The 24605-nt window shown below is 40.5% G+C and overlaps 1 protein-coding gene across 8 annotated transcripts in view; it reads left to right on the top strand.

Annotated features, from left to right (window-relative positions):
• The window catches only part of KMT2C (lysine methyltransferase 2C), a 315048-nt gene that overhangs the window by 232350 nt on the left and 58093 nt on the right, over positions 1–24605 (top strand). For 6 of the 8 annotated variants that reach the window (XM_054021175.1, XM_054021174.1, XM_054021178.1 and 3 more), the window contains 9 exons: positions 810–938; positions 2648–2767; positions 8203–8333; positions 11247–11433; positions 19378–19482; positions 19855–19902; positions 21439–21576; positions 21767–21799; positions 21884–21997. In XM_054021175.1, the coding sequence (XP_053877150.1) occupies positions 810–938; positions 2648–2767; positions 8203–8333; positions 11247–11433; positions 19378–19482; positions 19855–19902; positions 21439–21576; positions 21767–21799; positions 21884–21997 (1005 nt within the window). The remainder of the gene's footprint in view (positions 1–809; positions 939–2647; positions 2768–8202; positions 8334–11246; positions 11434–19377; positions 19483–19854; positions 19903–21438; positions 21577–21766; positions 21800–21883; positions 21998–24605) is intronic. The other 2 variants (XM_054021177.1, XM_054021179.1) reach the window with 2 other exon arrangements.

Consider the following 24605-nt stretch of genomic DNA (forward strand, 5'->3'; position numbering starts at 1 on the left):
TGAATTAATGCATCTGCAGCCCATGTCCTCGGCAGCACGGGCTACCACAAGCATATCAGACTTGTCCTCTGCTCTCTAGACTGGCTCCCATAAACTACTGAATCGAGTTCAAGGTCTCAGTCGTTATCTTCAAAGTGTTCAGTGGCCTGGGCCAAAGATGTCTACAAAATCACCTGAAGCTCTGGCATGAGAACTTTGGATGACAACTATGCTCTTTTGGTGCAGTGGACCTTTCCAACATTAGAGTAAAGCTTGTCTCTGTGGGAGACAGAGCTTTCTCAGGGGCAGACCCAAGACTGTGGAATGAACTCTCAAAAAACTGAGAACCACCACAAACTTCACCACCTTCCGCTCCAAGTGCAAGGCTTACTCTTTTGACCTGCCTTCTCTACAGAAACAGAGAGCAGAGTGTTCATTTAACAAACAAACAAGCAAAACAACCCAAAATAGAACCCTACCTAAACAAAACACTACATTGCAGACATAATTACTCCTTTGGGAAGAAGATGAGAGAGAAAACAAACTGCATATGACAGATGTTAGTCACATCACTTAAAGCACTACTTCAGAGCCCTCAGATATTACAGTGACGAGGGAAGTAAAAGAAACTCAATAGAATAGAGCTATGCAGAATCACAGGTTCATGTAGATGGAACATTTTACCACTATAGAGCCCCTTGCAGTCTCAGTTTATCACAAGGAAAATCTAACTCCCTTGGATGTTTTTGAAAATCCCACTCTATATAGGCTATATGCAAACATTTTTCTCCTCCTTTTTGGTTTAGTTTATAATTCTGTCTTTTCTCCAGAAGGTGATCTTATGGACTGTGATGGAAAATCAGATTCCAGCCCAGAACGAGAAACTGTGGATGATGATACTAAGGTGACAGAAGGAGCTGATGGGGTCAAAAAGAGAAAAAGAAAGCCATACAGACCTGGTACGATACATAATGTAGACCATTTTGTATCCATTTCTTTGTCACATTTAAGTTTTCTACTATGTAAATATTCTATTAATTTAGAAATAGGAAGACTAAACAGCATGTTTAGGAAAGGCTTCTTTGGGTGGTTCATTCCTCATTGTGCAATGTAGTAGTTTCTTCTATTATGGTTAAAAATAATGTACAGTCTGATTATCCAGGTACGCTTTCCCAGGTTGCTGCACAGCAGCAGTCCGGGCCTTATGCTGTAAGTATTGGTTCACAATTCAGATTTGCAGCCAGTTATGGATTATTTAACTTGAGAAAAGAAAGCACTGTGCTTTTCTAATTGGATATGTATGTTGTAGGTAAACATACATATATGCTGTATTGTATAAAAATGGGTATCTATGGCTCAGGGAAATATGGGTGTGAGGCTTTTTGCTTCTTTAAAGAGAATACTTTTGTAGGTATCTACTACCTATATTCTGAAGTGTGTGATAAGTAGGGCCCTACCAAATTCTCGGTCGTGAAAAACACATTACGTACCGTGAAATCTGGTCTCCCCCATGAATCGTGGCCTTTTGTGTACTTTTACTCTATACTATATTAGAGGGTAAAAGTATACAGAAGTACACGGTGTTTCTCACACTGGGGTTCCTGATCCAAAGGAAACTGCAAGACTATTGTAGGGGGGGTCGCGATATTACCACTCTTACTGCTGCACTTTGGGGAAGAGGGATAGCTCAGTGGTTTGAGCATTGGCCTGCTAAACCCAGGGTTGTGAGTTCAATCCTTGAGTGGGCCACTTAAGGATCTGGGGCAAAATCAGTACTTGGTCCTCTAGAATATCTCCATTAATTTATTGTTTGTTTATTTTAGGCGGGGCAGGGCCGGGGTTAGAGTAAAGGTCAAGCACCCATGGTAAAGAGGGGAAGTCGGCGCCTATGATTGACTTTACAAATTGCATCCTTGCAATAACAAAGACTTTTGGCTACAGTAAGGGTTCCATGCTGAGAGTCCTAGGCAATTATGATGTCAGAGGTAACTCAGCCAATGGCCCTCCTTACTCTACAGCTAATTTGCACACGGCAGATTTATGGTTGTCTGAGGGAAACTGCACAGATGATGGATTACTTTGTCCAACTGACACAGTTCTTCAAAACCACCTAGACAAGAGCCTCAAATATACATTACTCCTCATTGCAGCACACATCCCTCATTTTGCCACTCACACAAATCTTCTAACACAACACAAGCGTCACGCAAATCAGCACAGGCCTCCCAGCACAAAACAACCCTCACGTAAATCAACACAACTCTCCCAGCATAACACACACATTCGCCAACCCTCACTTATACTTACCCGAAAAACATAGCTACACGTCATCACCAGTACCAATATCAATGTGCTTATATTGGTATAATTTATGTTTAGCCATATGGGAAAGAGAAGAATCCATACCAGTAAAAGATACATTTTATACCAATTTAACAGTCTCCACACTTATGAGTTGTACTAGTATATCAATAAAAAATTCACACCCATAACCAATGTAGCTATGCCCATACAAACAGTGTGTGTAGACCAGGCCTTAAGGAAAATATTTCTGTGTTTTGAAGAAGTCCTTGTATGTGGGCAACCAAAAGATGGCTTTTTCTTTGTTTCCATTTTTATCTGGGAATGTAATCTGCATCTGCTTGTTGTATTTTTGTTTCTTTGATAGGTATTGGAGGATTCATGGTACGCCAGAGAAGTCGTACAGGGCAGGGTAAAACTAAGAGATCTCTCTCCAGGAAAGATTCTTCCGGTTCTGTTTCTGAGCAGTTGCCTAGCAGAGAAGATGGTATGTACTAACATTTATTTGTTTGTAAATTATTGCCAATGCTTAATTTAGAAAAACGATGGAACTAGTTTTTTATCTGCTGCTGTCAGGAGATTATTGCAGTGGGAAAATGGTTACATTATTAATGTTTGTTGTCACCTCATTTTATGAATTTGGCTGCTACACAAATTCATTTGTATTTACAGCAGTGTATAAAATTCACAAAGAGACAGAACTAGAAATGTCCTGAAACACTAATGACGTGTTTCACGTCACTAAGACCCAGCTAAGAGAAATCATGTGCCGTAGTAGAGTGGGCACTGTGCTGGGACTCAGGAGATCTAGGTTCCATTCCCAGCTCAGTTACTGACCTACTACTACAGCTTGGACCCCCTACCTTGAAATGGTTCCATTTGTTTGTATAACATTTGTATTACACGTAAGGGTACGTTTACATTTAAAATGCTGTGGTGGTGCAGCTGCGCTGCTGTAGTGCTTCCATGTAGATGCTACCTACCACCAAGAGGAGGGCTTCTCCCATTGGCATTGGTAATCCACCTCTTCCATCAACCTAGCACTGGTCTGCCCCAGGGGTTAGGTCGGAATAGCTACGTCGCTCGGGGGTGTGGATTTTTCACACCCCTAAGCAATGTGGCTATACCATGAGTGTCTGCTTTGTAAATATTTTTAGTTTGGAATAGGATGTCTGCTCAGCCTGCTCTGAAAAACTTCCTTTGCCTGTTCCTTACATACTGTAGCACAGGGGTAGGCAACCTATGGCACACGTGCCAAAGGTGGCACGCAAGCTGATTTTCAGTGGCACTCACACTGGCCACTGGTCTGGGGGGCTCAGCATTTTAATTTAATTTTAAATGAAGTTTCTTAAACATTTTAAAAAACTTATTTACTTTACATACAATAGTTTAGTTATATATTATAAACTTATAGAAAGAGATCTTATAAAAAACGTTAAAATGTATTACTGGCACGCGAAACCTTAAATTAGAATGAATAAATGAAGATTCGGCATACCACTTCTGAAAGGTTGCCAACCCCTGCTGTAGCATATGGGCTCCTCTTTTATAACCTTCAGACATTGCTTTAACACCTGACGAGGTGCTAACTGCATTTAGGTGGCACTTCTGTAGTTTGATAGGTCATTTTTTCACACCTTATCAGCAGTGCCTGACAAAGGGCACTCAACAACCTGGCTAATCAAAAAACTGATTATACCATGAGAATAAATGAGACCCTAAAACAATAAGTATGTGTGGAAGGGGGTTAATTATCCTAATTTTATTCATTTAACGGTTGCATTGGTCATTGATATGTTTATAAGAAAGTATGGTATTTGCATCTGTTTGCATATCATAAACACTTTTCCAGACCCTTTCTGTGGTTGGGATACCTTCTTTTCTGAGGGTGGATTTTTTGTATAAATACATGGACTGTAGAACTTGAGTAACTCTTCACTAATGTGAGAAAGGGCTGTATAATCTAGCCCAGTAATTCTCATCCAGGAGTATGCAGAGGTCTTCCAGGGGGTACATCAGCTCATCTAGATATTTGCTTGGTTTTACAACTAGTGAAGTCAGTACAAGTGGTTTTTTTAGAGTGCTGGGAGAGCTCTCTCCCAATGCTCTGCCGCGACTACACAGGCCACGTTAAAACGTTGCCAGCGTAGACTAGCCCTAAGGCTGTGGCCTTAATAGAAGCACTACAGTGGCACAACTGCAGCTGCACCGCTGTACCACTTCAGTGTAGCCATTCACTACAGCAATGGGAGGGGTTCTCCCGGCGCTGTAGTTAATCCGCTTCCCCAAGATGTGGTCCCTAGGCTGTCTGCACCGGAGGCTAGGTCAGCATTCCTACGTTACACAGAGGGGTGGATTTTTCACACCCCTGAGCAACGTAGCTGGGTTGATCTAACTTTTTAGTATAGGCATGGCCTAAGTGATGAACTTGCCAAAAATAAAAGTGAGGATATGCCAAGAATGGGAGTGGAAAAGAAGGGTGGACTTCAGCAAGTCCTTAGTCCCATGAGACATTCTGATAAGTAAATTGGAGAAATGTGGGCTGTGTCTGGTGGTGTTTAACATCTCTATTAATGACCTGGATGTAGGAATAGAGAGCATACTGATCAAATTTGCAGATGACAGAAAGCGGGGGGGTTGCCAACACTTTGGAGGATAAAGCTAAAACTCAGCGGGGTCTTGAAAAATTGGAGAACTGGGCTATAGACAACAAAATGAAATTCAATAAAGACAAGTGTAAAGTGCTACAGGTAGGAAAGAAAAAACAAATGCACAAATACAGAATGCGGGAAAACTGACTTGGCAGCCGAGTAAGATTTGGGAATGGTGATAGATCACAGCCTCAAAGTGAGAACAATATAATGCTGTTGCTAAAAAAGCAACTGCAATTTTTGGTTGACTGCCTAGGGAGGTTGTGGAAACTCCTTCACTGGATGTTTTCAAAGGGAGGCTGGATAGCCATCTGTTTAGATGCAGCAAATCCTGCATCTTGGCAGGGTGTTAGACTAGATGACCCTTGCAGTCCCTCCTAACTCTATGATTCTAAGTTATGCATATCTGATAATGACAGGGGTGGGGGGTCTGTGTATGTGATGCACATTTACTTGTTAGGAAAAATCAGTTTTGGAATACTGAGACAGATCCTCAGCTAGTTTAAATCGGCATAGCTGAATTAAGATCAATGGTGTCATGCAGGTTTATACCAGCTGAGAGTCTGGCCCATAGGGCAGGTCTACACTACAAACTTGCATCAGCACAGCTGCAGCACTTCTGGTGAAGAAGCTCTAAGCTGACGGGAGAGAGCTCTCCATGAGAGGCAGTAGCTATATCAGTAGGAGAGCTTCTCCAGACGACGTAGTTCTGTCTACACAGGGGGCCCACGGTCGGTATAACTACGTCGCTCAGGGGTGTGGATTTTTCATTCTTGAACAACATAGTTATACCTAAGTAAGCATGTAGTGCAGACCTGGCCTTAGTCTCCAATGCTGATCTCCTGGCTTGTCATTTGGTGCACTCTCCTGCTTCATCCCCTCTTGTGTGCTGGCAGCAAAAACACACTCTCAAGCAATTTTGAGATCAGGGTATTAGTAAATTTCAGTCTGCTCAGAGTAAGCAGTAAGCAGAACAGCACAGGGCATGGAGAGTTAAACAAGAGCAGGAAAGGAGAGAGAGAGAGAATACAAAGAGGTAGAGACCATACAAAAGCACAGAGAGACAATTCAATGTAAGAGGAATATAAGACAGAGGAGGATAAAAATCCATAGCAGTGGAAGAGAGAAGCAGAATAATTCAGGCAGTACAGAATTGTGGAACAATACAGGATTTAGACAACTAAACTGCAGAGAAATAGCATAAAAACAGTGGTGATGTTGGTGAGACCATACGAATGGGAGAGAAGGTCCCGGGGGATTGGCAGAATAACTTTTGGTAACTTCCTTGGCTGGTAAGCTCACTCGTAGGATAGACTCTTCTTACTGCCTTCCGAGAGACTCTCTCTCATGTCATTATCTTAAGAGTTCAAAATTTGTCATAAAATCCGTAAACCATGACAGTACAACACTAAGACATAACTACAGGATTTGGCTGTAGCGGTTTTGTTAGCAGTGCATCTACAGTACAGTATAACACATTTTCTTATCTAACAATGTAGTTGGTTTAGTGATTTTTTCCTAAGTAACTTCCTGCAATTAGGCTGGGCACCTCACAAGTGCAAAACATTCTTTTTTAAAGTATTTCAATTAGTTGCAGTGACTCCACTTCTTTGTCTAAATAAACAATTCAATGGGAGATTTGTTATTCTGCAATGTTTTGCAGAAAAATCTTTGTGTTTGTTACAAAATAATTATTGCCTCTTTGGAATACAATAGCTGAATTATTCAGAAAATATTTTGATTGCTTCAAGGTCCTCTGTGTGTTTTTAGTAGAGACTTCAGCTCAGAGCTATGAAGGTATTCAAAAAATAAATTAAGTAGCATAGATTACAGGAAAAAGCCTGCCCTAGAGATAGATAAGAGGCAAGAGAAGAAGCGCTTCAAAATAATAGGCAGGTAAATTATCTGGACCTGATTCCACAAATTTCACCACAGAATTCTGGAACAGTTAGCAGAGAAAGGAAGCATTAGTACACTTTATTTCCAACAAATTATGGAAGCACACTAATGGGAGTTAAACACACATCCAGGGGAGGATAAACCCCTTTGCGGAATGGAGTTACAACTACTTCTATTTGTATGTAGGAGGCTGGTCTAAGGAGATGTCTACAAGGCAAAGAAAAGCCCGTGCCAGCCAACTTGGGCTTGCGAGGCTCGGGCCATAGGGTTTTTCATTGCCATGTAGACTTCCAGGGTCGGGCTGGAGCCCGGGCTCTGGCACTCTCCCACCCCACAGGGTCCTACCCGGAAGTCTATGCAGCAATGAAACAGCCCAAGCCCTGTGAGCCCCAGTCATCTGACACAGGCCAGGCCTGTTTTTTTCTTTGCTGTGTAGACATACCTGAAGAGGTTTTAGGAAGTCTCTTCTTTTTCTAAGATCTATGAATGGTTATGGTCAGAAAAGTGACTGTGTAAAAATGGCACCTCCTTTTGCAATGGACCTGTTCCCTGCATGCATTACAGGTCAGCACTGCTTGATTTCTTACTGTGTTACCATTGCCAAATTAGCACAACTAAGAGAACTGAGCTGGACACTTTTCTGGCTTATGCGTCATTTGGTAGGTCTACACTTATGGCGGTATATAGAGTGCAGACTCTGCATGCCCAGCCAGCCTGCATATAAGTAGCAGTGTAGATGGTGAGGCACTGCTTACGTGAGTAGACTAGAGTGCCCTACATGCCTGAACCCCAGAGTATGTAGCCTGTATGGCTGTCTACATGCCCAAGAAATGACTCTCCCCATCTATACTGTTATTTTTAGCAGTATAGAGTCCTGCTGCCTCCCAGCTGCTGGAGCCTTTCTGCCCCACAGTGGAAAAACTCTGGCAAGTAGGAAAGGCTCTGGCAGGGAGAAGCAGTGAGAAAAGGATCCCTGGAGCCAAAGCCCACAGCCTCCACCCTGCCAGAGCCTTTCACTGCCACATGTAGCTACACACCACAGTGAGTGTGGATGCAGCATATAACTACATGCACCCTACTCTCCACCACAAGTGTAGGCAAGGTCATTAACAGAATTGTCGCTTCTCAGCTTTATTTAATTATGTTTAGTTTTGAATCAGCAAATTCAGTATGGAAATTGAGAGATGACAAACATGTAATCAACCCCAGAATACCATTTTTACAGAGACCCTTTTCAGAGTAGAACTGTACTTCAGAGAGTTAGGCTGCATAGTACATATTGTCCCTCTTAAATAATAAACATCAGATGTGTATAGTGGGCCAGAGAGATAAAGAGAATTTTAATGTATTTGTGCATGAATGTTGTTTTAAGGTTGGACTGAACAGCTGCCAGATACACCAGTTGATGAGTCTACTCCTGTTTCTGAAAATACTGAGAAAATAAAAAAGCGTTACAGGAAAAAGAAAAATAAACTTGAAGAAACCTTCCCTGCATACTTGCAGGTACAGTCCTTGCTATCCATTATGTGCTATTTAAAACTAATGTTTGCATGTGTTGAATAAACTGCTAATATATTTAAAGTATAAATGTTTGCTTTCTGATATCTAATTTATCACTCGGTTGATGTGGCTTTTGCATAAGGAATTTATAATAAAAACTATTCTTTGTAGCTTCTGTAGTGAGGTTATTGCACACACTGGGGACTCCCTTCATTCCCCCTCCCACAAGCTCCCTGTGTACCACCCTCCCATCTCTCTCTATTTTAAAGACTCTGTGCAACTTCCCCCACCCCTCCCTCATGGCTGGACATCTCTGTGTCCCCCATTGCCCATTCTGCCACATGTGAGGGTCCCCTCTTCCACACACCTCATGCCAACAGCTCTATGTGCCCTCCCCCTTCCCGCCTGGTAGGTGTTCTGTGTGTTGCATCCATCCCCCTCTGCTCCATGCCAGGGTCTCCCAATCTTCCCCTCCCCGTGCCATGAGCTGTGTTCAAGTCCCCGTTGGCCCCATACCCTTCCTTCCTCTTCCCCCTCAACCCCCCATTATTCTTTCTGTCTGGGTGATAAGAAAGAAGTAATATCTTTTTAATGGACCAACTTCTGTTGGGAGGAGAGAGAGAGAGAGAGGAGCTTTCAAGCTTACATAGAGCTTACATAGAGCTCTTCTTCAGGTCTGGAGTACTTGGAGTGTCATAGCTAAATGCAAGGTGGAATGGAGTTAAGTAGTTAACCCATATTTCAAGGGACCATTCAAAGTGAAGTGGCCCGTTATCACCTCTCCAGTCATAGGGGGGAAGAGATGGGCGAAAGGGGGTTAGTGGGTTATAGATTGTTGTAATAAACCATAAATCCAGTGTCTCTATTAATGATTTTTGGGGTCTAGAAAAGTTATGAATTTACGTTCTGAGGCTTGTCTGTTGAAGGTGTTATGCAGGTTTCTTTGAGGATGACGTCTGAGAGGTCAGATGTAGAGTGATGGCTTTGTGGAAAGTGTTTACCCACAGGGAATATGGTGTTTTTGTCTTTTATCATTTTTCTGTGAGAGTTCATTCAAGAGCATAGTCTGGGAGATAAGTCATTCAGGGTGTGAACATGTTACACTCTATTGGAATGGTAGACAGAGATGAGATGGGTATTGTGCTGGAAGGTGTTAATGGGTTCCATCAACTAGTTGATTGATCTGTAGACAATTGCAGAGGTACTTGGAAGCTCTAACTGTCCCAAACAGTTTTTCCCCTGATTTTCCCATCAAAAGGAATTGATGCCTAGAATGTGCCCTGTGAAACTTTGGAATTGGCAGGATGCAGTATTTAATTTCAAAGTTGTTGAGTTACAGGCAGACAGACAGAAAAATGCTATCACATTGAATATAAGGCTTTCACAAGCTTGGACAACTATCTCTCCGTCATGGCCGGCTCCAGGGTTTTTGCCTCCCCAAGAAGCAAAACAAAAACAAAAAAAGCCGCGATGGCTTCATTCTTCGGCGGCAGGTCCTTCGCTCCGAGAGGGAGTGAGGGATCCGCCACCGAATTGCCGCCGAAGAGCCGGACATGCGGCCCCTCTCCGTTGGCCACCCCAAGCACCTGCTTGCTGAGCTGGTGCATGGAGCCGGCCCTGCTCTCTGTCTTCCAGTCGCTTGCTTGCTATTGAGCAATGAGACACACATTACATTCTGTATTTTTTTCCTCCCAACACACTGAAACACTACACTTTCAATTTGCATACTTGCATATATTGAATTCTGTCAAAAGCCTTAGTCAGATCTTCTCATTTCTCCTTGATATTATTACATTTTCTTTACAGAAAGATCACAGAATATTATTTGATGAGAAAAAATACTCTGTATTCATGTGATGGGGGGGAGAAAATCCATGAATTAAGACTTCCTCTTACTAGCAGGGATTTTTATTTATTTATTTATTTATTTATTTAATTTAATTTGATTCTTGTGAAACAGAATAGTTGTTTAGCTCTTGTGTGTAGGTTCTGACTTCATTAAGGCAGAGAATAACTGAAATTTAAAAATAATTTTAATTACATTTCTAACAATTAGAACTTAAAATGATATGGGTTTCTAGGGCCAAATGAGGAGGTGGCAACAAATTAACAATACTGCAACTGACAAATTGGTTTGAAGATTGTGTAGTCTGTTGACCAGTAAGTGGGTTCCTGATGATGTTCATGAGTCAGCTGCAAGTGAATGACAGCTATTATACAGTGTATGTAAGTCTGCTAATGAACATGGACAACGTTATGCTCCATGAAGAAAGAGGTTTTGTGTTGTTGCAGCTCCACAATATGGTGATTTCTGCTAATTGATAACCATTCAGGACAGATGGATGGTCAGTGGTTAGAGCACTAGCCTGGGAATCAGGAGACCCAAGTTCAGTTCCCTATTCTGCCACAGACTTCTTGTGTGGCTTTGGTCAAGTCATTTCCTTGTGTCACAGTGATGTTTGTTTCAGAGTAACAATGAAGTGGGCTGTAGTCCACGAAAGCTTATGCTCTAATAAATTTGTTAGTCTCTAAGGTGCCACAAGTACTCCTGTTCTTCTTTTTTTAGTGATGTTTGTGTGAGGATAAATACGTGAAAGATTGTGTTGTGCTCAGATACCACAGGGCTATGTTGGTACCTAAGGAAAGTTTTTGGTTTGTTTTTTTCCCTGTATAACCTAAGATGTGAATTTAAACTGATGTGGTTATACCAGTGTAACCACTACCGCCCTCCACCAGTGACACACATACGCCTCCCCTCACCTTCCAGAGTGGACACTCTTATACCAATATAATAGAGTCCATACGGATGCTATACAACTATATTGGTATAACTAGTAAAACTTTCTCATGTAGACAAATAGATATACAAATTTTCCTAAATAGACTGACTTTAATGTATGTTTGCCTTCATTATAGGAAGCTTTCTTTGGAAAAGATCTCCTAGATACCAGTAGACAAAGTAAGATGAGCCTGGAAAATGTATCTGAAGAATCACTTCTGATGTCATGTAAAACTAATCAGACCACCAATTTTCTGGATCCATCTTCCGACCCACTGCTTAGTTCAGCCTCTACTCCAGCTCAAGCAAAACTGGGAGCTCAAGGTATACCAAGCTAAAGTTAGTGATAATTCAGTCATGTTTGGTTTTGTTGTTCTAGGAGCTTTACCATACTTTTGTGTTTTCATTTTTAACATATACACTTTCTAACATTCTTTATTTGAATATTACAAGACTAGTTAACATTATATTGGGTGTTCATTCTGGAGTCACTAATACACGGCTGCAGGCCTTCCACTGACTTGCCTTATACATGTTCTAATAAGACTCCTTGATTTTAATTTGCATGTTTTCAAAACACTTAGAAACAGGGTAGAAGGTGTATCCTGTTTTAGGAAGACAAATCCTTCATGATGGAAGGCTAAGGTAGACTAATTGGAAAGACAACATTAAAAACCTGTTCTTTGTACTGGTGAATATTTATTTTAAAGGTATTATTGTCTGTTTTTTAGTATTGATTATTTTAGGTTCCCAGCTCCTCAGACTTTTGGGGATTCTTTTTGCTTTATATTGTCCCCCATGAGCCTGAATGCTCTTTCAGGGTGCAGTTTGTAGCCAAAAGGCAACTTTTGACTCTCACTTTCTACTGCAAAAGCTAAACTGGGAATGTTGTTGTAACTTGATGAATAGTTAGTCTTGAACATGGCTGGAGCACCACAAAGTGCTGCTGAAAGGCCAGCTTCGCTCAAGGGAGCAATCTCTCTTTTTCCCAACTGTCCTGCTACTTCAAGAATTCTTTTTCTCAATGTCTCATAGGTATGTGCTGTGTGTTTAGAGGTATCTTATCTTCTACATTATGTATTTTAACACTTTATATTACACTGTATGGTTATTTTGTGACTCATACCTTGTCTGATCCTTACTGTAAATAGTTTTTTGTACTGTTACCCAATAATTTTTTACCCACGTATTCCTGGCGTTTTTGAATGTGCACAGAATGGGCATCTATTATAACTTTTACCTTTGCAAAAGAGGAAAATTAAGTAATTTCTTAGCTGTCTTGTTGCCCATTGAAAACGGTAGTTAAACTCAAAAGGTACAACTTTAATGTTGTACAATTAAAATCACAAGAATCAAGGAATGCAAAGATTCCTTAGAGTAATGTTATCACAGTCCCCACTGCATGTTTTCTAGTCTACATTGTATAATTCCCAACTCTGCAAGTAGATGCACTCGCACAGATCTTTTTACCCATAAGGAGTTCCATTGAAACTCTCCATGGATGCAAACAAAGCTCCATGCTGGTGCATCTGCTTGCAGGACTGAGACCATAAGCACTAACATATTAAGCCAATGGGGCAGAAGTTTTGAACTGTGCAGCCTTAGTGCTGCCTTAATGTCATGTTATGCATTTAATTTCCTGTTTTTTAAAGCTTGTGAGGAAAAACAAAATAGGAAATGGTAGGGGAAAATATAAAACCACACAATTCCATACTTTACTCCTGCTGGTACAGGTACCTAGTTTTTTAATTATTAAAGTATGTTCTCTCATTCCCCATTAATATATGTGCATTTCACAGGGGCATGGTGCAGTGTTACATGAATAACCCTAGTATCTCCAAAATAACAGCCAGGGAGCAGCTTTTGCATCCACTCTCCTCTCTGACCATGTAGCCAGTGCTTATTCTTTGGTACCTTACCAACCAGAGGGTCTTGGAGACCTGTTCCCCAGGAGGAGGGGTTAGAAGACTCATTCCTCATGCACCTCTTTCTGATTTTCTGGACTCTAGAAGTCTCAATCCATTTTGGGACACAAAGCCTGAGAGCCCAGGAACTTTAAACCATTTTTTTTTGTTTTGTTTTAAACTGAGACAAAATGTGGAAAAGTTCACTCCAAAACAAAAATGTTTCAAAGAGTAAATTCTGAGCAACAGAGAACCAGATAGGCTTAGTTTAAACTTCTGTAAACATAAGTATAACAATAATTATCGGCAACCACTATAGATTTATCGGAATGCCAAGTCAGCAGATGTATCCATCCTGCTGTTGAGATTTCAGTGAGTCAGAACTATGACTTGTGCATATTCCATCTTGTTATACACCATGAGATGGCTGGAGTGACAGTGATGGAAGTCCCATGCCTAGCCTGATTGGTTTCAGCATAAAGATTTTTTTATAAACTCTTGTACTATGGTTGTGTGTGCGGCCAAGAAACAGTTCTTTCCCTCCACGATAGCATCTGCAAAATCTTGAACAGCAGATTTATTTCAGATGGTAGATAGTCTGGTAAATCTGGACTGTCTCAGCTCAGTAGCTGGTCTGAGTCCCTCCCATTGTAAGGAAATTGTTTTGCTCTTTTGTGGACAATATTGATCAGATTAGGGATGGGCTATCTGTTTCTGGGGTGATAAAACAAGGTCTTGAGGGAACAAGGGCCTTGTCTTCACTCCTGGAATTTCAGCCAGTAATGTTCCCTGAGGTACTAGAGGTGTTGGGAGAATTTTGTTCCTCAGCCTTTGCTTTGGATCCCTATTCTTCCTGGCTGATGAAGGCCAGAGAGGAAATACTTACTTGTGGAGGTTGTCAACATCTCTCTTGGAGGAAGCATTAGCACTACTTTTGCTCAAGAAGTCATCACTGGACACTGCAATCTTGCTAATTATCAACCAATATCACATCTTTCCCTTTTTGACTAAGATTGTGGAGAAGGTTGTGGAGAGACAGCTTTCACAGTATCTGGAAGACTTTGATCTCCTTGACCCCTTGTCAATCTGGCTATAGACCTATAGATGTTAAGAGTAACAAGAAGGGTTTCTTCAGGTATATTAGCAACAAGAAGAAGGTCAAGGAAAGTGTTGGCCCCTTACTGATTGAGGGAGGCAACCCAGTGACAGAGGATGTGGAAAAAGATAATGTACTCAATGCTTTTTTTGCCTCTTTCTTCACGAATAAGATCAGCTCCCAGACTACTGCACTGGGCAGCACAGCATGGGGAGGAGGTGACCAGCTCTCTGTGGAGAAAGAAGTGGTTCAGGACTATTTAGAAAAGCTGGAATAGCACAAATCCGTGGGGCCGGATGCGCTGCATCCGAGGGTGCTAAAGGAGTTGGCGGTTGTGATTGCAGAGCCATTGGCCATTATCATTGAAAACTCATGGTGATTGGGGGAGGTTCTGGATGACTGGGAAAAGGCTAATCTAGTGCCCATCTTTAAAAAAGGGAAGGAGGAGGATCCAGGGAACTACAGGCCAGTCAGCCTCACCTTGGTCCCTGGAAAAATCATGGAGCAGGTCCTCAAGGAATCAACTCTGAAACACTTAGAGGAGAGGAAAGTGATCAGGAACAGTCTGCATGGATTCACCAAGGGCAAGTCGTGCCTGACTAACCTAATTGCCTTCTATGATGAGATAACTGGCTCTGTGGATGAGGGGAATGCAGTGGACATGTTAATCCTTGAATTTAGCAAAGTTTTTGATATGGTCTCCCACAGTATTCTTGCCAGCAAGTTTAAAAAAGTATGGGCTGGATGAATGGACTATAAGATGGATAGAAAGCTGGCTAGATCGTCGGGCTCAACAGGTAGTGATCAATGGCTCCATGTCTAGTTGGCACCCGGTATCAAGCGGAGTGCCCCACGGGTCGGTCCTGGGGCCGGTTTTGTTCAATATCTTCATTAATGATCTGGAGGATGGCATGGACTGCACGCTCAACAAGTTTGCAGATGACACTAAACTGGGAAGAGTGGTAGATACGCTGGAGGGTAGGGATAGGATACAGAGGGACCTAGACAAATTAGAGGATTGGGCCAAAAGAAATGGTGTATGAGTGCTGTAGCCAGCCACCCATGAATTACACTGCAGAGCAACACCAACAAATTCCCAGCCCCAGACATACCCCTAGAAATGTACATTTTGTACTGCCCAGCTCTCTCCTGGACAATACAAATTCATATAAAGTCCATCATTTTATTAATCGAAAATGATATGCATATGGTTTAGATAAAAATAAAACAAGTTTATTAATTACAAAATATAGTTTTTAAGTTATTACCAGTAATGAGGCATCAAAGTCAGAATTGGTTACAAGAAAATAAAAGTAAAACACAACTAATATCTATCTTAACAAACTAAGTGAATTCAAAGCAAAGGTCTCTCTCACCACAAGTTAAAACAGTCTTACTGGCTGAATTCCTTTCAGTCAGGAGTCTCCCCCAATCCAAAGTTGTTTCCTCTGTTCTTCAGGTATTGTGGGTGCTGTGGGTAGAGAGAAATGGAGGAATTATTTGGGGTGCCTACTCGATCCTCTCATAGTTCTTTCTCTTCTTCAAGAATCATCTCCAGCTCAGGTTCAGAAGACATAAAGTCTGCGTGAATGGGAACCCCCTCCTCTTTCTTTGTGAAGATACAGATTTTCACCCACGTCCTTTTTCCTGCCAAAAAATTGACATTTAACCAGGCGATGGTCCATTTGATTTTACTGACACCTGGTTGAGGCGTTGGCTAGCCTTTTGTCTCTGGGGAATGGTTTGTGGCTGCTTCCCCCAGACTGGGACATGTCTTAATAATACTTTCCAGTGGAATCTTTTAACTTTACATGCAGTGTTGCCACGCATATTTTACCAGGACATATGATCAGCAAATTACAAGTTTTCAAATGATATTACAAGGCATACTTTATACCAGATTTATCATAGTCGTGTAGAAGGGGTGAATATAGGCTACAGACTGTCACAACCACACCTTAAAACCATTCAGAGACTGAATCTGGTGCAGAATGCAGCAGCTCAATAACTGAGCCGGGCATCATACTGGGATCACATGACCCCAGAGCTCCAGGATATGCACTTGCTGCCCATTGGTGGAGTTCAAAGTGTTGATTGTGACCTATAAAGCCCTAAATGGCCTGGGATCAGCCTCCCTGGGGGGGTTGTCTCTCTTTCCAGGCCATACTGCCACTGCTGCAGTTAACAGGGTTACCTGAGCTGGATCCCTCTTGTTATAAAAGAGAGGGACAGCTGGTAGGACATTCTCCGTGAGGGCTCTGGGACTCTGGAACTTGTTCTCTTTCCCTCCTCCACCTCCCTAATCCCCCTCCATCCTCTCTTACCCTCTTTTGGTCTGAAATATCCCCTGTTTGGTGACTATTTGGGCATGCTACAAAAGACATCTGTTTGATATAGTCTCTGGAGATGGCTGAGGGTATGCTTCCCAGATAATGATTAAGGCAGGTGGTTGGCCCAGTTCCACTGGAACTGATTTTAATGCTGCTGAGATTTAATTCAGTTTTATGTATTGTGTAATTAATTATGTGAGACAGCCTAGAGACTTAGATAGGCATCTTTATTATTTGAATTTAAATAAACAACAACAAATAAATGCACCAGAGGAATGAAGTCCACAAGGTTCATCCAAGAACCCAGAAATGCAGGTAAGTAATTTTTCTTTTTTGCTTGGCATTAGTTTTCATCTCCAATCCAAAACAGCCAAGGGAAGTGACAAGTGGTGGCAAGCCTTTGGCTCTGATCTGAAGCAGCTGACCAAAGCAACTTGGCAGTTTCCAAGCTAAGACTTAACACACATTCAATTTAATAAAAATTAAAAAAAAAAAAAAAAAAAAAAAAATTAGAACAAATAGGAAGATAGCTTTTTTTTTTTTTTTTTTTTGGTAAGTGACAGTGAACACAACAGGAACAGAGCTGGCCAACAGAGAGGCAGTCTAAGTAGTAAGCTCTGTTCAGTTATATCTTTTCACCCGGAGCCATTTCTAACTACTTAGATTAAGATTTTTGTTTTAATTAAAAGGTGCTTAAAGTATTAAGGACTGTGCCCAGGTAGCTTTATTGAAGCCTATAGGGAAAACTGCCACAGCATAGGAAAAATATTGCAGAAGAACTGAAGGGTGCTAATTCTGCCTGGGTGTTTGCTACATTAGGATGCTTTTTTTTTTCCTGCTTCAATAACTCTGCCATAGGCCAGGTATGCATACTTGGGTGGAATTTCATAAAAGCCAAGCGTTGACTGCATCTAATCCTTTTAGCTAGCCAGCTAACAAGCTAGCAAGCCATCTTATGTCATCAGCATCACTTTGGGTAATTTATGTATCACCACAATCATTTGCATGATTAGTGTACTGGCACCAAAATGCAAAAGTCAATATGCAAAAGGCAAAATTTTATCACAAAAGCAGAATCAACTTTTGTTCACAGTACTGTACTTACATTCCATAGTCTTTTGTAGCACCAGATACACTGATTAAATAAAAAACTATCCACAACTGACACATTTCTGAGGCACTTGAAGTACTTCCCTCATTATAATTAGTCCCTGTTCTCTATGCACAATAATGTAGCTCAATCTAGTAGCCATCCTCCACTGATATATTGTCCTATAAATTGCAAAGTGAGCTTGAAGCATAAAACATTACCCAATGAAGACAGTACTATGTTACAGCTACTTTGCATGAGTGTAAGTGATTATACAAAGAGGGTCAGGTCTAGTGTGCCGTCTACTCTGATTTTTAGCATGGTTCAGGGAAGAACCTATAGGAGTAGTGGGATTCAAGTTAGAGAAAGGAAAACTTAATCTAAACAGCTGAAAAAACCTTCAGGTCATGTGAGGTGTAGAAGACTGTGGCGTAGCCTCACAGAAGAAGTTCTGGAAGCACAACCCCTTGAGCCAGGTTAAACTAGACTGAATAGAACTAGAAATGCTGCAATGTAGACATCTTTCCCATTTCTAGTTTCTATCATTCTAGTGGTGTGTCTAGTCTGTGTCTTACTGCTGTCCCTCTTTCTCCTGCCCACCTTCACTTGCCTCCATCTCTGTCCATGTTACTGTCTGCTCTTCATATTTTACTCCTTAGGTACTTCTCTGGGTGGTTTCAGTAGTCTTTACTTTTCTTGATACCCTTTCTAAGTTATTCTGGTTTATTTGTCAAACTCATCCTATTGGAATGCTTCATGATATTCAGTGATTTGTGCTCAAGTGTTTATCTACAGATATTTTTACCTAGAGTTAACTATCAATTTGTTTACAAACATGTAAACTACCTGAAGTTAAGACTAGGGTGGACACTTCCCAAACGTTCATTCCAGGCTAGAGGTAGGATCTGATCCTGCAAACATGTACATATATTCGTAACTTTATTCACAAATACATATTTCCGGGACTGAGCCTTAAAGAAATAATTATTACTGTGATCTAAATGCCATGGTAGCCAGATGATTATAAATTGCAGTGTGTGAAGATACTTGTGAACATAACTTCCCCATCGGTAGTAAAAATTTAAATTTCATCTTTCTTTAATGTTTTCAGTGCTGCCAGTTATTGCAATTTTATTGTGAATCTTGCGATATTGGGTGTTTTCTTTTTAAAGCCTTAGATCCTGGAGTCATGTTATTTTGAAAGAAAGCTTAAATTTAAAAAACAAACCAAAAAAAAAAAGTGTGTGTTTCTTACCTTCAGAGTTTGCAGAGAAAAGCTGGAAAATGCATTCCAAGTATACCCTATGGGTTTAAAAAATAGAAGGCAAATAAAAAAAAAAAACATTGTTTTTGTTTTGTTAAATGTCATGAATTTTAAACCAGTCATAATTTTTGACACTTTGAGTTGGCAATACAATTGATATTTGCCAGGTAGAATAAATATAGCTGAAGAAAAACTTCAAATGTGATGTTCCCTCAAAAATATAATTAATAAGAAAATCCCTCTCATAAAACAGAATTTTTTTCCTATCCTGACTTTGCTTTATTTTCTCCTTGTACTTATGTGCAGTGTGATTACTTAAGACATTCTTCCATATTGTGATATACAAAGTTAGAGTTGGTTTACTTGTTTAAATGTGTGGGATTATTGTTTTCTCTCTCTTTTTTTAGAAATTCTCCATATATGTTTTTTCCTAAAATCATCCAGTCTCCCTTACAACATGCTCATTCATTACATTTACTAAATTTAGGAAATTGCTAAATCCATGTAAATCACTGGACAAATAATTGAATAAATATGTGATGATCATGGTTGTATTGATGTTTAGTTTATTGCATCTTACATAGGTAGTTCTGATGACCCTTTGGCTGACCTTTCAGAGGTCTTGAACACAGATGATGATATTCTTGGAATACTTTCTGATGATTTAGTAAAGTCTGGAGATCATTCAGGTATGTGCTTTTAAGGGCTCCTTGGTGGCTGTTTTCTTTGTTCTCTTGATTATAGACACATTTCATGTGTTATGTTCACAGGTTATGTGATGTGTGGCTTTGATATTTATGTAACTGTTATATCTTAAGTATACTCCAATTTCAGAAGGACTTTTATCTCTTCTTTTACAAAAAAGACAAAAACTTGTCAGTGTTTTATTTTACTCAGCCCTTTGCTTTGCTGCTTGTAAGGGAATAAAAACAGCTGCTGTTGTCTATCATACCTGCGTAGCTTTTTCAGCATGCAGCAGTGTATGCTCTTAGGGTTTTTTTGTTTTTGTTTTTTTTTTCTCTTGTTATAATCATCCATTTTATCTGGTTTGGGTCCTGTAGGTCTTGATTTATGCACTTTCCAGGTTGAGAACTCACCCTCCCCATTTGGTAAGAAACTAAACAATGGATGACCCGTGGTTAGAAGTAGTCATCTTTCCTAGTGGTTTCAGCTGAAAGAACTGTTTGTGCATGCATAGATGTTAGTGCTTCGTTGCTCTGTGTAACTAATCCATGCTTTCATTTTTTGCTATCTTTCTTTGTTGTTTGAGCCAAGCACAACTTACAAAACCTGCACTGTGCACTTGATAGAATTCTAGAGAGTTTTCTTTTGAATTTTTTTAATAAATTTGCTGTTTGTGTTTCACAATGCAAAACTATGCATTTTCTTGCTTTCTTTCATATTTGACAGTATTACATGTAGTAGTATTAGTGATATATTTGTTTTCAACTTAAAAACACATCTTAATTATGTCAATGTATAAAGCATGAATAAAAAGATCAACATCAGTCTTTTTTTATCACTGGTGATGATTGATCACTTTTACATAAAACTTCTATATAAAACACAGATTTATGATAACTAGAAGAAGCATGCTACATTATTTTAAAGGTGGTTCTTAGTTGGAATTTGGTGCTGCAATACCTTTCAAATACTAAAGTCAATTGTGTACAGTATTACCAAGAGTCTGTTGTTTCTGAGATATTTTCTTAACTTTTAAAAGGATATTAGACATGTCACAGAAAAAGGAACAATTGTATTTTCTCAACACCCACAATTGTATTTTCTAATTGAATGCAGAATATTTTAGCTCTGTTTTGAAAGTAGAAGCTGCTGCCATTTTAATATACGCCAGATATTTACTAGTATGAACTGTGTTTTAGTAGATTTTTAATCTAACACAGCAGGAATCATGGGAGTTTTGGGGGATACTTAAGATCAAAGGTAACTTTCAGTCAGGTTTAAATGTACCTGCTGCAGGAAATTCCTATTTTTAAAATGAACAAAATAAAAAGTTCTAAGAGCTTGTCTACACTACCCGCTGGATCGGCAGGCAGCGATCGATCCAGCGGGGTTCGATTTATTGCGTCTAGTCTAGATGCGATAAATCGACCGCCAAGCGCTCTCCCATCAACTCCAGTACTCCACTGGAGCAAGAGGCACAGGCAGAGTCGACGGGAGAGCGTCAGCAGTCGACTCACCACAGTGAAGACACTGCGGTGAGTAGATCTAAGTACATCAACTTCAGCTACGTAATTCACGTAGCTGAAGTTGCGTGACTTAGATCAATCCCTTCCCCCCCCCCCCCCCCAGTGTAGACCAGGCCTTAGAGAATTAAATGTTTGAAAACATTCAGTGACTAAATTTAGAAGTCCCGTTACAACAAAATTTGGTTCAAAGTCTAATTCTAAGTATTTAATTGAATTAGATGTCTTCCTCAAACTATAGAGCAATATAAATCCGATATTTTCTGATTTTTATTGATGTCTTATTTTCCCTTGAAAATCAACTTTTAGATTTTAGCAGATGGCTTTAGTTTACAACTAAATTGTAACCAAAAATTATTTTGGAAATGTTTTATGTCCTTTGTCCTGTGTCAGTAGATTTCATTGTTTACAGCTGACTTAATATTCTTACCCCTTCAGCTGGACTAGATATTGGTCCCATCTCTGATGATCCTTCCTCTCTGCCTCAGCCAAGTGTCAATCAGAGTTCACGGCCCCTGAGTGAAGAACAATTAGATGGAATTCTCAGTCCAGAACTAGACAAAATGGTCACAGATGGTAAAATGTTTGTCTTACATGTTGATCTTGTAGAATACTTAAGCAAATGCTTCCTATTTTCTATTATTACTGTCTATGTAATTTTAAAATTAGCCTTTGCACTTACAATTACAGAATTAATTTTATTATGTTTTATCTAGAAGAGTGAAATGAATTATTGCTAATTTTGTGTTATATTTACTTTGACCAGGTGCAATTCTTGGTAAACTGTACAAAATTCCAGGTATGTGTTCTTGAGCGTTGCTATCTTTTATTAAATTTAGTTTATATAACAGTACCTGCCAAGTTATGCATATTATTTTTGCAGAGCTGGGAGGAAAGGATGTGGAAGACTTGTTCACTGCTGTACTGAGTCCTGCAACCACTCAGCCAACTCCTTTGCCACAGCCTCAACCTCAGTTAATGCCTTTACACAATCAGGGTATGTCTTCTGTTCCTTTTAAAAGTGGGCTGTACAAAACCAATTGTGTATCTTTCATAGTATAAATATGATGATAAACTATGCTAGGGTAAATACTCTGTATGCTTTCTTTCACCAATCATTTTGAAATTGAGTGTCTGATACATATGTGAATGGATTTTGATATCTGAGCGGAAAAGCGATCTTTTGTTAGACAGACTTTTTGTGAAATACTGGAGCTGTTACTATGGTATAGTACTGTAAGTGGTCTGTAATAAAACAGGGCTCCTATTATGACATTTTGTCTCATTGCTTTGTCAGTACATTTAAGCACACTCTCACGGTGAAGGAGTTAATCTGCCCCTTAATTATAACATTTTTGTCTAAATGTGACAGTGCCATTCAGTCGAATTTCTGTAAAAAGGTTAATTTAAGAAAGTTGACTAACACTATTCAAACAAGGAAAAGAGAGTTAGCATAATTTTGCAATATTTCAATTATAGGGAAGGAGGGGACAGATGCCTTTTTTGTTGTTGTTGCAAAACCAAATCAACTCTGTTTCCCAAGCCATGAATCCAGAAGAAGGCTGGTTATCAGGCTTACTTTATTTAGTTCTATTATCTTGGATAGATTTTTCTGAAAAAAATGCTGGAATATGTATCCTAGAATTCTAGGTTTTCACTCTGAGTGCCCCGTCAATGGTATTTCATGGGTTGTTTACGTGAGGGGTTCCCAAGCTTTGTTCCGTGAGGCGCACCTGTGCAGTTGCATTATGTACTTCGGCCCACTATTAACACGGTTCCATCAGGGAGAGTGACACCATAGGGCGTCTGGCCCCTCGCCTCAGCAGGGACCAGGGAAAGCAAGAAGGCGAAGGGGCCAGGCAGGTGCCACAGCCTGCCCCTGCTGACACCCTCTACCTCAGCAGCCCGCTGAGTGCCTTGAGCTCATCACCTGACAGCCGTGCCCTCAGTCACTCACCCAGCACCCTGGCGTGCCTCACAGGCACCCCCTGCTCAGGAACAAGGGAGGAGCTTGGGGGTCCAAAGTGCTGGGCAGAGGCAGGCACTCAGTCTGGGCCTGGCCGTTACCTGTGACAGTCCTGATCACAGCGTTGTCCAGGAGGAAACAGAGCGGGAGTGCTGAGCCCAGGTCCCTGGGAGGGCCGTGGGGCTGATACTCCAGGGGTCCTGATAGCCACAGATCACGCTGTCTCAGAGTGGGAATGGATGCAAACCTTCCAGCCGCCCTGAGTGCCGCCACCTTTTGGCCGACCCCTTTTCCTTGCCTGGCAGCTCCGCTTCACCCTCTTGTCACCTGCCGGGGACGCTAGGCTCCTCTGACCCTGGTGAGGGTCATCACCAGCCGCGACTACACCATATATATAGTTTTGGGGGAGCAACATCCTTCTACCCTACCCCCAATCTCTCCCTCTGCCGACAGACCACCCAGCACTGTGTTGTGGCCCACTTTTAGGTTGCGGCCCACAGTTTGGGAACCCGTGGTTTACGTAATATCCAGGCACATAATTATAAAAGCATTCTTTTCTCATCAGCCAGCATCTCTAGTAAAGTTGGCACTAGCTCAGGTGCAAGCAGAGAGCCCATTATGATGTATTTGTGCTTCAGAAATCTATTCCAGTATCTAAACTGATTTCAGTAGTGAGTAATTCTAGAACCACCAGATATCCTAAGAAAGGAAAAAATAATTTGTTTCTTAATCTGGATGAATTTCTAGAAAAATATAAGACTTCAAGAAGTTCTAAAAATGAGATAATTTAAAGCAAACGAGAGGTAATAGATTACATGGCCAATTTGTTCCTGTGTCATGTCTGCACTAATATTTTAATGATACAAATAAAATGCTCTGCCTTAATAGTGGTGTAAAATTGCTAGACTTAATATTTTATTGAAATATTGAGGTACATTTGACTAGATTTATTTATTTCATTGATAAGAGTGTAGAAATCATATGTTAGAAAGCTTTACTCTGGTATACCAACCATCTCTGAAGAGGAGATTCCTAATTAAATGGTTAATATTTATTTAAGAATTGTGAAAGGAGATTGTGTGCAGTGCCTTCGTGTCTGTTATCTGGCATGATGGAAAATCTGGCATCATCTCCTTTAGGGGAGAACTTTGAAGGCTAGAAATATCACAATGGTTGGCAGCCTGGGATACTGTAGAGCAGTCTGTAAGCCATGTTCTAGTCTTTGCTAGATGCCAACCAGACAATCTTAGTTGCTACATTACAGCTGAAGGGGCTTAGCTTTTATTATTATCTACTATCGTTATCTATTGTCCCCACTGTGTTCCTCACCCTTATATATTTGGACAACCACCAGTTTCTTCCGTTGTAGAAGCAGGAGATCCTAGATGCTGATTGTAGGCCCCATGGATACAGTTGCCAACAGTAAAAGAAAATATGTTCAAATAAACAAAGGATCTGGGGCCTGCTGCACACCCATATATAGAAGAGTTGTGTGCACCTTTTGGTGAATTTTAGGTTATTTTTCATGAACTCATTTCCAAGTATTTAATAATATGTAACCAAGCAGTATTAACAGATATTCAAATCACTAACTAAATAAAAATAAATGCTCAAAATTGCTCTTCTATTTCCCCACCCC

Source organism: Malaclemys terrapin, chromosome 2 (genome assembly GCF_027887155.1).
Source record: "Malaclemys terrapin pileata isolate rMalTer1 chromosome 2, rMalTer1.hap1, whole genome shotgun sequence".
Taxonomy (NCBI): Eukaryota; Metazoa; Chordata; order Testudines; family Emydidae; genus Malaclemys; species Malaclemys terrapin.